The sequence below is a fragment of the Coturnix japonica genome, chromosome W (genome assembly GCF_054131305.1).
Source record: "Coturnix japonica strain WE chromosome W, WE-NBRP24, whole genome shotgun sequence".
Lineage (NCBI taxonomy): Eukaryota > Metazoa > Chordata > Aves > Galliformes > Phasianidae > Coturnix > Coturnix japonica.
Window position 1 is genome coordinate 16,383,446 of NC_140701.1, and position 15,432 is coordinate 16,398,877.

General features: G+C 49.4%; 1 protein-coding gene across 1 annotated transcript; it reads left to right on the top strand.

The window, feature by feature from the left end:
- The first annotated feature begins 12,319 nt into the window (after positions 1 to 12,319).
- On the top strand, positions 12,320 to 14,864 carry LOC146754562 (uncharacterized). Its single transcript, XM_085527795.1, has one exon. It carries the CDS (start codon positions 12,320 to 12,322, stop codon positions 14,300 to 14,302), a length of 1,983 nt encoding a protein of 660 aa, XP_085383921.1. The 3' UTR covers positions 14,303 to 14,864.
- The last annotated feature ends 568 nt before the right edge of the window (positions 14,865 to 15,432 follow it).

Consider the following 15,432-nt stretch of genomic DNA (forward strand, 5'->3'; position numbering starts at 1 on the left):
CGGTCACGAGTGGTGTTCCCCAGGGGTCAATGCTGGGGCCTGTCCTCTTCAACATCTTTACTGATGACCTGGATGAGGGCATTGAATGCACCCTCAGTAAGTTTGCGGATGACACCATGTTATGGTTTTGCAATTTGGTTGGTGTTGGTATTCCACATCAGAACACCATGCCTAATAATGGGAGTAAAGTGGACAAGTTTTTTTTTCTGTGGACTGCCTTAAATGGGCATATGGGGAGGGGCACCGGAAGGGAAGTGGGGAAGGGGACGGGGTGGCTGGCCCAGCTCCCTGCGAGGAGACAACGTGGTCGGAGCTTCCTGCCTTCCACAGCTCCATCGGTGAGATTGGGGACTTGGTATTCTCTTTGTTGAAACTCTCTTGTTGTTTAGCGCTATTAGGTTATTAAACTGCCGTTCGTTCTCAGATCACCTTTTTCTCCTTCATTTTTTGTTAGACTCAATCACAATCTCCCTTCCCTTCCCCTCTCCCTAAACGCACGTGTCCGGGCCACGCCGCGCCGTGCCGTACAGAGCCGCTAGAGAAAAGGGGGGGGGGGGACTTTTGTTCCTGCACCCCCGGGTTTGTTCCCACTGTCCCGGAGTGAGCTCTAGAGAGAACTCCGTGACATTTTTTGGTTGAGGATGCGGGCAATGCTCTGGGCAATGTTTTGGGCAGTAATTAGGTGGCTTTTTTCAACAGCCCTGTATGTAGGACTGACGGTCCTTAGGTTCCTGTGGTCCTGGCTTCAGAACATCCTGATGATGGGGGTAGGGGTAAATATATTAAGCCGACAGCTGGCAGGGATAGAGATACCTGCCTGGCTCCCTTCCAGACTAACGAACATCACAGGCACTGTGCTCGAACTGACCCACGAATGCTCTGAATTTCTTAAGTATGACTGGGGTGTCAAATGGGATACTGTGTTGTTAGTCTCTCTAATTGTAGTAGTTTACTATAACGTGCGGAGAGACTTGCAAAGAATAGTGCAGAGAGACTCAGGAAAAGGGCCAGAAGCATCGGGACCCCCAATATCATATAATCTCACCCCTGAACACCGGAGGGACCTTGGGAAATTAATAGAACTTTTGAATGAGAGATTAAAAGAACTGGTGAGTGAGGGTGGGAGATCAGGGGGATCTCAGAACGAACGGCTTATGAAAAAGATAAGAGAGTCTCGAGAATGAGATCCAAACCCTAAGGGGAAGGTGCCAAGTTAATCCCAGCCGACTACAGGAAGCACCAGCATCAGTGTCAGTCGCTCCAGTGGAAGGCCAGAGATGGGAACGTGTGTCCTCACGTCTGGAATGGATGTAGGAAGTAGAGGAAGATCCGGGCGAGGGACCCTCCCCAAAACCACCAAGGAAGGCAACTCAGAAGACTAACAGACATGGAGAAGATAGTGACGATGAAGGCCAGAGATGGGAACGTGTGTCCTCACGTCTGGAACGGATGGAAGAAGTAGAGGAAGATCCTGGTGAGGGACCCTCCCCAAAACCTCTTAGAAAGGCAACTCAGAAGACTAACAGATGCGGAGAGGATAGTGATGATGAGGGAAAAGTCACTGCTTCCTCTACTCGTAAACCTCTGAAAATTACTGAAATCCACGGTACGAGAAGGGAGTTTGCCCGACTCCCAGGTGAACGCCTTGTCACTTGGCTGCTCCGGTGTTGGGACAATGGGGCCGCCTGCATGTCCCTAAGCTGCGATGAGGCTCGTCAATTAGGAAACATTGCTCGAGACTCATCTATTGATAGAGGGATCAGCAGATGTCTCGATGGAGTCGCCAATCTCGTGGAGAGGATGCTATCAGCTGTAAAGGCAACCTGTCTTCTCAAAAGTGATTTGGAGCCTGTACTGGAAAAATGGAGTACAGCTGAGGAAGGTATCCAGTACCTGAGAGAAATGGCTGTGGCAGAAATGCTGTTCGATCCCACGTTTGTCCCTGGGGACCCAGAGGATGGCCATGACCTAGAAAAGGTGAGCTGTACTCCGGAAATATGCAAGAAACTCATACGGTCAGCACCAGAGAAGTATTCCAGTATACTATTAACGAACTCTAACAGGTATGATGAGCTGGATAGAAGACCTGCAGTTTTTGAGCTCATCCTTTCACTGCAAAATACCGAAAACACACTACTGGCACACCGTACCACCATCGCAGCCATCTGTCAAATGGTGGATAGACTGGACCGAATGGAGAGAAAACAAGACAACATGCAGAAGAGCTGGTCTGTGGCAAGGAACCACAGTGAACCTGTGGCAGTCTCAGCCATCAGACGCAAACGCACACCTGTCCAAGTGAATGACCGCAGTGAGCCTATGTCACGTAGCGCCATGTGGAACTACCTGCGGGACCGTGGAGAGGATATGAAGAAGTGGCATGACGAACCCAATTTTGCACTGCGAGCACGGGTAAGAGAATTACAAAAGAGGTCAGCCAATACTGAGATTGCCTCTACTGCTTCAGACAACCAATAGAGGGGCCCTGCCCTCAGCCGGGGGGGGGAGAGGGATAATAGAGTGTATTGGACGGTGTGGATTCGGTGGCCTGGCACATCAGAACCACAAAAATATAAAGCACTGGTGGATACCGGTGCACAGTGCACTCTGATACCCTCAGGTTTCAAAGGGACAGAACGGATACATATACATGGGGTGACTGGGGGTTCGCAGGAACTATCTGTGTTGGAGGCCGAGATAAGCCTCACTGGTAGAGACTGGCAGAAACATCGTATAGTGACTGGCCAGGGGGCTCGTTGCATACTTGGAATAGATTACCTAAAAAGGGGACATTTCAAGGACCCCAAAGGATACCGATGGGCTTTTGGAATAGCTGCTATAGAAACAGGCAACATTAAGCAGCTGTCTGATTTGCCTGGCCTATCAGGGGACCCGTCTGCTGTGGGGTTACAACGGGTGGAAGAACAACGGGTACCAATTGCCACGAGAACAGTACACAGACGACAGTACCGTACTAATAGGGATTCCTTGCTCCCCATCCATAAGCTAATTCAACAACTAGAAAGTCAGGGAGTAATTAGTAAGACCCATTCACCTTTCAATAGCCCCATATGGCCAGTGCGCAAAGGCAGTGGAGAATGGAGGCTGACAGTGGACTATCGTGGCCTTAATGAGGTCACACCCCCATTGAGCGCTGCAGTGCCAGACATGTTGGAACTCCCGTATGAACTGGAATTGAAAGAGGCAAAATGGTATGCCACCATTGATATTGCCAATGCATTCTTCTCTGTCCCTTTGGCCACAGAGTGTAGGCCACATTTTGCCTTTACTTGGAGGGGTGTTCAGTACACTTGGAACCGTTTGGCCCAGGGGTGGAAACACAGCCCGACCATCTGCCATGGGCTGATCCAAGCCACGTTGGAACAGGGTGGTGCTCCAGAGCACCTGCAGTACATAGATGATATCGTTGTGTGGGGTGATACAGCGATGGAGGTTTTTAAAAAAGGAGAACGGATAATCCAAATCCTTCTGTCTGCTGGTTTCGCTATTAAGCGAGACAAAGTGAAGGGCCCTGCCCAAGAAATCCAGTTTCTAGGGGTGAAATGGCAAGATGGGCGTCGCCACATCCCAACAGACGTGATCAACAAAATTACTGCAATGTCTGCGCCCACTGACAAAAAAGAGACACAGTCCTTCCTGGGTGTGGTAGGCTTCTGAAGGATTCACATCCCAAATTATAGCATCATTGTGAGCCCCCTCTATCAGGTGACCCGAAAGAAGAATAACTTCGCGTGGGGCCCTGAACAGCAGCAGGCCTTTGAGCAAATCAAGCAAGAGATAGCCCGTGCTGTGGCCCTGGGGCCAGTACGGATCGGACAGGATGTGAAGAACATCCTTTACACTGCTGCTGGGGAGAAAGGTCCCACTTGGAGCTTGTGGCAGAGAACCTCAGATGAGACCCGAGGCCGACCCCTAGGATTTTGGAGTAGAGCATACAGGGGGTCGGAAGAGGGCTACACTCCAACTGAGAAGGAGATCCTAGCCGCATATGAAGGGGTCCGGGCTGCCTCTGAGGTAATTGGCACCGAAACACAGCTTCTCCTGGCACCTCGACTTCCAGTGCTGAATTGGATGTTTAAAGGGCAGGTTCCCTCAACTCACCATGCCACAGACGCCACATGGAGTAAGTGGGTTGCACTAATCACAAAGCAGGCCCGGATGGGGAACCTCAGCCGTCCAGGGATCCTAGAAGTCATCATGGACTGGCCCGAAGGTAAAAAGTTTGAAGCACCACCAGCAGAAGAGGTGTCACGCGCCAAAGAGGCTCCACCATACAATGAACTACCGGACAACAAAAAGAAGTTCGCCCTATTCACTGATGGATTGTGCCGCATTGTTGGGAAACATCGCAGATGGAAGGCTGCTGTGTGGAGCCCCACACGACAAGTTGCAGAGGCCACGGAAGGAAGAGGAGAATCGAGTCAATTTGCGGAGGTAAAGGCTGTCCAGCTGGCCCTAGACATTGCTGAGCGGGAGAAATGGCCAGTGCTTTACCTCTATACTGACTCATGGATGGTGGCCAATGCCTTATGGGGGTGGTTGCAGCAATGGGAGCAAAACAGCTGGCAGTGGAAAGGTAAACCTGTTTGGGCCGCTGAACTATGGAAGAACATTGCTGCCCGAATAAAGAAAATGGTCCTAAAGGTGCGTCACGTAGATGCCCACGTGCCCAAGAGTTGAGCGACAGAGGAGCAACAAAATAACCACCAGGTAGATCGAGCTGCCAGAATTCAGGTGGCTCAGATAGACCTGGACTGGCAGAATAAGGGAGAGTTATTCCTAGCTCGGTGGGCCCATGAGACCTCAGGCCATCAAGGCAGAGATGGAACACATAAGTGGGCTAGAGACCGAGGGGTGGACATAACTATGGACGCTATTGCACAGATCATCCATGATTGTGACACCTGTGCCATGATCAAACAGGCCAAGAGGATGAGACCTCTCTGGGGTGAAGGGCGATGGGAAAAGTATAAATATGGGGAGGCATGGCAGATTGATTACATCACCCTGCCAAGGACTCATAATGGTAAGCATTATGTACTCACCATGGTGGAGGTAACCACCGGGTGGCTTGAGACATATGCGGTGCCCCATGCCACTGCCAGAAACACCATATTAGGCCTAGAGACACAAATCCTGTGGCGACATGGCACCCCAGAGAGGATCGAATCAGACAATGGGACTCATTTCAAAAATTCACTGGTGAGCACTTGGGCCAAAGAACATAGCATCGAGTGGATCTATCACATCCCCTATCACGCACCAGCCACTGGTAAGATCAAGTGCCACAACGGTTTGCTGAAAACCATGCTGAAAGCGATGGGTGGTGGAACATTTAAGAACTGGGAGAAACATCTAGCAGAAGCCACCTGGCTGGTAAACACCCGAGGATTAGCCAACCGAGACGGCGCTATACAGTCCAACTCCCTGCGTACCGTGGAGGGAGACAAGGTTCCTGTGGTGCATGTAAAGAATATGCTGGGAAAAGCGGTTTGGGTCCTCCCAGCCTCTGGAAAGGGGAGGCCCCTCCGCGGAACTCTCTTTGCACAGGGACCTGGGTGCACCAGGTGGGTGATGCAGAAGGATGGGGATGTTCAGTGTGTGCCACAGGGAAATATGATGCTCGGGGAGTGCAGCCTGTGATTCCATGTGTGTATATATATATATATATCTGTATGTACATACGTAATGCATGTTAACTACTGTTCTGTTTATATGTTGATAAAAGTTAGGCATGGTGTCGTGATGTGTAATAAGGGGTGGAATGTTATGGTTTTGCAATTTGGTTGGTGTTGGTATTCCACATCAGAACACCATGCCTAATAATGGGAGTAAAGGGGACAAGTTTTTTTTCTGTGGACTGCCTTAAATGGGCATATGGGGAGGGGCACCGGAAGAGAAGTGGGGAAGGGGACGGGGTGGCTGGCCCGGCTCCCTGCAAGGAGACAATGTGGTCGGAGCTTCCTGCCTTCCACAGCTCCATCAGTGAGATTGCGGACTTGGTATTCTCTTTGTTGAAACTCTCTTCTTGTTGTTTAGCGTTATTAGGTTATTAAACTGCCGTTCGTTCTCAGATCACCTTTTTCTCCTTCATTTTTTGTAGACTCAATCGCAATCTCCCTTCCCTTCCCCTCTTCCGAAACGCACGTGGCCGGGCCGCACCGCGCTGTGCCGTACAGTGTCGCTAGAGAAAAGGGGAGGGGACTTTTGTTCCTGCACCCCCGGATTTGTTCCCACTGTCCCGGACTGAGCTCTAGAGAGAACTCCGTGACACACCAAATTGGCTGGGAGTGTGGATCTGCCTGGAGGTAGCGAGGCCCTACAGATGGATCTGGACAGGCTGGAGAGCTGGGCTGAAGCCAATGGGATGATGTTCATCAAGACCAAATGCCGGGTCCTGCTCTTTGGCCACTACAACCCCAGGCGGTGCTATAGGCTTGGGCTGGAGTGGCTGGAAGACTGCGTAGAGGTAATGGACCTGGGGGTATTGATTGATGCTCAGCTGAACACGAGCCGACTGTGCCCAGGTGGCCAAGAAGGCCAACGGCATCCTGGCTTGCATCAGAAACAGTGTTGCCAGGAGGAGCAGAGAGGTGACTGTTCCCCTGTACTCAGCACTGGTGAGGCCCCACCTCGAGCGCTGTGTTCAGTTTTGGGCCCTTCACTGCCCCCCCCCCAACAGGCCCCAGCCCGACCTGAGCCACATGACAGGAAGTGCTTCCTGAAGGCGGCGGAGAGCACTTCTGGGCCATGGCAGCATGGCGGCGCGGGGCCAGTGAGCGGGGCCGGGAGGAGCAGGCTCTGTGCTGCGAACGGGGTCGGGCCTTGGTGCGGGGGCACGGAGGGGCTGTCAGGGGAGGAGCTCGTGGCGCTGCCGGCACCCAGAGGCAGCTCCCGGGCGGCTCCACGGTCTCGCTGTGCTGCGGAGTCACTCGGCCGGCCCCAAAAGCCTGGAGGCAGAGCCTGAGCCGGCCCCAGCCTGGATCGTGTGGTGCGGCTCCAGCCGTGCTGGGCTGTGTGGCAGGAAGAGGAAGACGGCCGTTCGTTTGCCGGCCGCTCGCTGGCTGTAAGATCCGGGTGGCGCCGAGGCCCTGTTAAGAAACGGCGTGGATGAAGGTTTGTACGGATGGAGTGGGTCTGGATTGCAGTGAGCGGGACGAGTCCGGGCTGCGGTTTGGCGTGGTTGTGTTGGTTGCTTTGAAGGGCTGCCGTCATAGGGCGGAGGGAGGGAGAGGGAGGGAGCTTTTAACAGTGCGGGCAGTCAGGAGCACGTCGCGTTTCTGCCTGCTGTGTTGGCGCTGCCGTAAGTCTTTGGGTCCCCAGGGAGGCTCTGCGGTGTCCCGATTCGAAGGCAGGATTCAATCCTGCTGCAGCCCGTCCATCGCAGGCAAACGCTTCTCTCATCTGCTCTTCAGACTCAGCAGTGCCAGAGGTTTCACAGCGCGCATGTTGCAGTGGCTGGCAGCCTCCGTGTGTTTTTCTATTGCAAACAGGATCCCGGAGGGCCACATTAGCAGTGGGCCACTAAGATGGTGAAGGGCCTGGAGCATCTCCCCTATGAGGAGAGACTAAGTGTGTGAAAGACAGAACTGTTTTTCTTTTATTGTCTCAAAGTTTGCTTTCGTGAGGCCTTTCTGATGATAAGACTCTGACAGGCAACTGCTAACTATCCAGGAGGGTGAATGGTGGGTGTTATCGTGCCATCCCTGCTTAGGACTGCAAAGATAAGCAGGAACAAGACAAGCAGTCTTTTCCAGGGGTGCTGCTGGGAGGAGCAGACCCCTGCAGAAGGTGGTAAATCTTGTGTCTGGCAACAGAGACCTCCAACCCTTGCTGGCTTATCTGTGGGACAGGAATGTCAGAAAAGTTAGTTTTAAATCTTTTTACAAAGAAGCATTTGTTAAGAAGAAGAAGAACCCCCACCGAAATGGGGATAAAAGGCCCTCGCTAAACTGGGGACTTTGGAGACAAACTCCCAAAGACACCTTTGAAGGAGAATTCCCTGAGGGGAAAACTTTGTCGGAAGAACCCCGGGACCAGCTTGCTGCAGAGCTCCCTGGCTGTCTCCCATCCTCTGCGGTGATCAGACGAGTTCCTGAGATCTGATCTGTGTACCTCGCTGGACCCACGGTGGTGACTATATCTCTTTTGCTATCTGCAAAGACTCCTTGCTTATATTTCCTACTTTCCCTATCGCCTACCTTCCCTTCCCCATCTCCCTAAAAACGCCTAGGACTTTAATAAACTGGTTGGACCAACATTTGAACCGTTGCTTCTTAATCTCACGCCGGGTATACACATATCAAAGAACCTTGCCTCCCTCCTACAAATTGGAGCGAGACATTTTTATTGGCGTAGTTGGCAGGATGCCCGCCGTGAGAGTGTTGTCCTTCCAGACATAGTCTAAAATTTTTCTATGTTGTCATGGTTTTGTAATTTTGTAATTTTGCTATCAGTATTCCACATCATAACATCATGTCAAGTATGGATACTTCTGTTGAATGTGCAGTCCACAGAAGAAGACTACATATCCCAGAGAACAACAGGAGTAACAATAAGTCACGGGACCAGGACTCTATATAATCTCGTTCCCAGGCTGGAGTGCCCTCCTTCTTCTCTCGAACTGCTCGGAGAGTGGGAAGCGTTCCAGCCGTGTCGCCTAGAGTTCACAGTAGGCCTCTCGGTTTTCGGAGACTCTCTCTCTCTGTTTCGTTCGATTTGTTAGCCTTAATTATATTATATTGTGTTATCTTGTATTTCGATATCATATTTAGTAAAATAAGTTTTTCCTCCTTAGATTGTCGCTGTTTTATCCCACTCCCCTTTTCCCCCTCCTTTCCGGGCCCCGGGGGGGGGCGTGGGGTGGCTTCCCCTGTCACGGGCATAGGTAAATCTAACTAACCCGTGACAGATTTTTGGTGGAGAATGCGGGCATAGAGCTTTTTAGCTTTTAGAACAACTCTCTCTTTGCTCTTAAAGAGCTTCGTTACGGGAGTGTTGGGAGTGTTATCTTTCCGTAGCTGCTCACGGAGAACGTGACCTTGAAATACCAGACAAATTGTCAACATTAAGGGCTGCTGTACATTCTCAGCACTGCTATCTAACTTTTGTGTAGAAAACAAAGGGATTTCTTTCTCCCTTAGAGCAAATCTAGCTAGCTCTGACTTTTACAGAGCCTGCCAGCTATGAATCCACTCTTCATCCCAGTTGCTCTGTTTAAGGGATTGAAAGCAATTATGATCTTCTTAAAGTATTGGTCAACTATTAACACCATAATTTGGTGTTGTGGAATTGTGCAGATATATAGCCTAGTAAGGTGGATACTGATGGAGACACCTGCCTGGTACTTTTACGAGATGTGGTATGGTCAGAATTTTGGCATCTACACCCCAGATGGAATTGTGAATCTTACAAACACTTGCATCCCAGATGGAACAGGCAATTTTACAAATACTTGCATCCCAGATGGAACAGGCAATTTTACAAACACCACCATGTTTAATTCATTGTACAGGCTAAATAAACCCTTTTTATTTAGGTTGTACTCTCAGATTTCCACACGCTTTTCAATAACTGAGATAGGGTTCATACTTGCATTCATGTTATCACTATCAATGCATGCATATATGTTCCTATGCATTCGTTCTATGCGGAAGTCTCCTCCAGAACCAGAGAATGATGACTGGCAGGGAATATGGAAAGGTTTAGGAAAAGTCTTAGAAGCATGGGGACCCGCAGTGTCATGGGATTTCACTCTTGAACACCTAAGGGACCCTAAGAAATTAAGTGAGTATTTGGGTCAGAGATCTAAGGAGGTAAACCTTATGTGGGGTTTGGCTTATGCATACCGTGCTTTGTATCATACTATTCTGGAGAGAGAGAGTTTCCGATCTGAGATTCAAGCCCAAGTTAATTCTGATCAGTCACAGGAGGCATCAGTAGCAATATCAGTTGCCCCTGTGGAAGGCAAGAAATGGAAACGGGTGTCCATGCGTCTAGAACGAAAAGAAGGAGAAGCAGAGGGGGGCCAGCAGAAGACCCAGGTGCCGGGCATGGAGCAGTACCGAAAAAAGCAAAGGCAAAAACCAAGAGGCATGAAGAAGAGACTGATGATGAGGAGGAAATCACCTACTGTCGACCTCTGAAGCTGACTGAAATCCAAGGCTCAAGAAAGGAGTTCACACGGCGTCAAGATGAAGGTATCCTTGCTTGGTTGCTTCGCTGCTGGGACAACGGGGCCAACAGCTTGTCTCTAGATGGTAATGAAGCTCGCCAACTAGGAAGCATTGCCCAAGATGCAGGTATCGACAGAGGGATTAGCAGATGTTCGGATGGAGCTGCCACTCTCTGGTTGCGGCTGTTAGAAGCCGTGAGAGAAAGGTACCCCTATAAGGATGCTTTGAAGCCTAAATTTGATAGTTGGAATACCGTCCAAAAAGGCATTCAGCGCCTGAGGGAATTGGCCATGGCGAAAATGTTGTACAGCCCTGATCCAAGCGAACTTGACCCTGAGAGAGTGAGGGCCGATCCTGACATGTGGCAGAAAATCACAAGTACAGCACCAGAGAGAATTGCACAGTCATTGGTATCAGGATCTAAAGGATTCGTGGACAGATGGCCCCGAGTTGTTGAGCTGATTATAATGCTTCAAACCACCGATCAGCAGCTCCCCCAACTGCATGCCGCAGTTTCTGCCATCTCACGGCTAGAAAACCGAGTAGATGAAATGTGCAAGAAATTGTTTCCATCAACTAATTGTAATGATCCCGTAATAGTATCAGAAACAACTGATGAAGGTCAATCCTCGTACGGGCCTCCAGGTCTAATGAAGGATCTGATCAAACTAGTCCAGTCCTACTCCCCACCTGCATCATCAAAAGTCTCAGCTGTTAAACGCACACGCTTCCCAGCTTGAGCAAAGAACAACAGTACGATTGCACCGCGTGTTTCCATGTGGCGCTACCTACGTGACCGTGGAGAAGACATGAGGAAGTGGCATGATCAGCCCACTTCTGCACTACGAGCACGGGTGAAAGAACTACTAGACATACCAACCACCAGTGGAGTTGCTCCAGTCATCACAGGTAACCAATAGAGGGGCCCTGCCCTCAGTCAGGGGAGGGAAAGGGATAATAGAGTTTATTGGACTGTGTGGATTCGATGGCCTGGCACATCAGAACCACAGGAATATAAGGCGCTGGTGGATACCGGTGCACAGTGTACCCTAATGCCCTCCAGTCATGAAGGGACAGAATCAATCCATATTTCTGGAGTGACTGGGGGCTCTCAAGAATTGACTGTGCTGGAGGCTGAAATAAGCCTCACTGGCAAAGACTGGCAAAAACATCCTATTGTGACTGGCCCAGGGGCTCCATGTATACTGGGTATTGATTACCTCAGAAGGGGGCATTTCAAGGATCCTAAGGGGTATCGATGGGCCTTTGGGATAGCTGCTGTAGACATGGACAACATTAAGCAGCTGTCTGTTTTGCCTGGCCTGTCAGAGGACCCGTCTGTTGTGGGGCTGCTACGAGTAAAAGAGCAGCAGGTGCCGATTGCTACAAAGACAGTGCACAGACGGCAGTATCGCACCAACAGGGATTCCTTGCTCCCCATTCATGATTTGATTCGCCAGTTGGAGAATCAGGGAGTGATCAGTAAAACTCACTCACCTTTTAACAGTCCCATATGGCCAGTGCGTAAAGCCAGTGGAGAATGGAGGCTGACAGTAGACTACCGTGGCCTGAATGAGGTCACACCCCCATTGAGCGCTGCTGTGCCGGACATGTTGGAACTCCAGTACGAGCTGGAGTCAAAAGCAGCCAAATGGTATGCCACCATTGACATTGCCAATGCCTTCTTTTCTATTCCTTTGGCCGCAGAATGCAAGCCACAGTTTGCCTTCACCTGGAGGGGCATTCAGTATACTTGGAACCGTTTGCCCCAGGGGTGGAAACACAGCCCAACCATTTGCCATGGGTTGGTCCAAACTGTACTGGAACAGGGTGGTGCTCCTGAACACCTGCAGTACATTGATGACATTGTTGTGTGGGGCGATACAGCAGAAGAAGTTTTCACAAAAGGAGAGCAGATAATCCAGATTCTTCTACAAGCTGGCTTTGCTATTAAGAGAAGCAAAGTAAAAGGACCTGCCCAGGAAATTCAGTTCTTAGGTATAAAGTGGCAGGATGGACGTCGTCACATCCCAGCAGATGTGATCGACAAAATCACTGCCATGTCTCCACCAACTAGCAAGAAAGAGACACAATCTTTCCTGGGTGCAGTGGGCTTTTGGAGGATGCACATTCCAAACTACAGCCTCATCGTAAGCCCCCTTTATCAGGTAACGCGGAAGAAGAATGATTTTGCATGGGGCCCTGAGCAGCAGCAGGCTTTTGAACAGATTAAACAAGAGATAGCCCGTGCTGTAGCCCTGGGGCCAGTACGGACTGGACAGGATGTAAAGAACATCCTCTATACTGCTGCTGGAGAGAAAGGCCCCACTTGGAGTTTGTGGCAAAGAGCCTCAGGAGAGACCCGAGGCCGACCCCTGGGATTCTGGAGTCGATCATATAAGGGGTCTGAAGAGTGCTACACTCCAACTGAGAAGGAGATCTTAGCCGCGTATGAGGGGGTTCGGGCTGCTTCCGAAGTAGTCGGGACTGAAACACAGCTCCTTTTGGCACCTCGACTGCCAGTGCTGAACTGGATGTTCAAAGGACAGGTTCCCTCCACCCATCATGCTACCGATGTCACCTGGAGCAAGTGGATTACGCTGATTACACAGCGAGCGCGAATGGGAAACCTCAATCGTCCAGGAATCCTAGAGGTAATCATGGACTGGCCTGAAGATAAAAAGTATGGAACATCACCAGCAGAAGAGGTATCACGTGCTAAAGAGGCCCCACCATACAACGAGTTACCAGAAAATGAAAAGAAATATGCCCTATTCACTGACGGATCATGTCGCATTGTTGGGAAGCATCGCAAATGGAAAGCTGCTGTGTGGAGCCCCACACGACAGGTTGCAGAGGCCACTGAAGGTAAGGGAGAATCAAGTCAGTTTGCAGAGGTAAAAGCTGTCCAGCTGGCCTTAGATGTTGCTGAACGGGAGAGGTGGCCAATGCTGTATCTTTATACTGACTCATGGATGGTGGCAAATGCCTTATGGGGGTGGTTACAGCGGTGGGAACAAAATAACTGGCAACGGAGGGGAAAATCTGTTTGGGCCGCTGAACTATGGAAGGACATTGCTTCCCGAACAAAGAATATGGTTGTAAAGGTGCGTCATGTGGATGCACATGTGCCCAAAAGTCGGGCTACTGAAGAACAACAAAACAACCATCAGGTAGATAAAGCTGCTAGAATTGAGGTGGCTCAAATCGACTTGGATTGGCAGAATAAGGGCGAATTATTTCTAGCTCGATGGGCTCATGAGACCTCAGGCCATCAAGGAAGAGACGCAACATATAAGTGGGCCAGAGACCGAGGGGTGGACTTAACCATGGACGCTATTGCGCAGATTATTCATGATTGTGAAACATGTGCCATAATTAAACAAGCCAGAAGGATGAAACCTCTCTGGGAGGAAGGGCGATGGCAAAAGTATAAATATGGGGAGGCGTGGCAGGTTGATTATATCACCTTGCCACGATCTCGCAGTGGTAAGTGTTATGTACTCACTATGGTAGAGGCAACCACTGGGTGGCTTGAAACATACGCAGTACCCCATGCAACTGCTCGAAACACCATATTAGGTCTTGAGAAACAAGTCCTGTGGCGACATGGCACCCCAGAAAGAATTGAATCTGATAATGGGACACATTTCAAAAATTCTCTTATAAATACTTGGGCCAAAGATCATGGCATTGAGTGGATTTCTCATATTCCCTACCATGCACCAGCTTCTGGTAAAATTGAACGATATAATGGGTTGTTGAAAACTATGTTGAAAGCAATGGGTGGTGGAACATTTAAGCACTGGGAGAAGAATCTGGCAGAAGCCACTTGGTTGGTCAATACTAGAGGATCTGTCAATCGTGATGGTCCTAGTCAATCTAGCCCCCTACACACTGTAGAAGGAGATAAGGTCCCTGTTATACATGTAAAGAACATGTTGGGAAAAGCTGTTTGGGTCCTTCCAGCTTCTGGAAAGGGCAAACCTATCCGTGGAACTGTCTTCGCCCAGGGACCTGGGTGCACTTGGTGGGTAATGCAGAAGGATGGGGATGTTCAATGTGTGCCACAAGGGAATTTGATGCTGGGGGAGTGCAGTCAATAATTTTATGTATCTATATATATATATATATGTTTGCATGTGTAGTGTATTTTAGTTATTATAGTTGTACATTTAGTTATGTTACATGCAATTCTACTATTTAGCTATCACAATTTTACATACGTGTATATATATGTATATATATGTATATATTAACCATGATGTAATAATGTAGAATAAGGGGTGGAATGTCATGGTTTTGTAATTTTGTAATTTTGCTATCAGTATTCCACATCATAACATCATGTCAAGTATGGATACTTCTGTTGAATGTGCAGTCCACAGAAGAAGACTACATATCCCAGAGAACAACAGGAGTAACAATAAGTCACGGGACCAGGACTCTATATAATCTCGTTCCCAGGCTGGAGTGCCCTCCTTCTTCTCTCGAACTGCTCGGAGAGTGGGAAGCGTTCCAGCCGTGTCGCCTAGAGTTCACAGTAGGCCTCTCGGTTTTCGGAGACTCTCTCTCTCTGTTTCGTTCGATTTGTTAGCCTTAATTATATTATATTGTGTTATCTTGTATTTCGATATCATATTTAGTAAAATAAGTTTTTCCTCCTTAGATTGTCGCTGTTTTATCCCACTCCCCTTTTCCCCCTCCTTTCCGGGCCCCGGGGGGGGGCGTGGGGTGGCTTCCCCTGTCACGGGCATAGGTAAATCTAACTAACCCGTGACATATGTGCACCTCCTGGAGTTGCAAGGAGCGATAATTTGGGTAACTTAGATGTGAGCACCTCTCCAGGAAGATCGCTCCACATTCTGAAACTTTACTGCTTAAGTGTTTACCTCTCGGGGACGTATGAATTAATTTTGACTATTTGCTTTTGTTTTATACGTGTGTGCCTCCTCGGGAAGACTATTTCGCATTTTGTGGTTTAAGTAACTTGTAACGTATTTTGGAATTTGAAAGTTTTGTGTACGCCTCTTGGGAAGTGAGGAAGTAATTTTTTGACATTTGTGCCTCTCCAAGAAATTTATTCCTTTCTGAGAAACCTAGAAGTGTTTTGTAACTTGTGTGGCTTTAAGCTTGAAGTTTTTCTGGCCTGACAGGGTAGCCAGGAGCGATTTAGGTGTTTACACTTTCTTTGTAAGTGTTGATTGGGCTTCTTGGTCTTTTGTGAAAGGGAGGA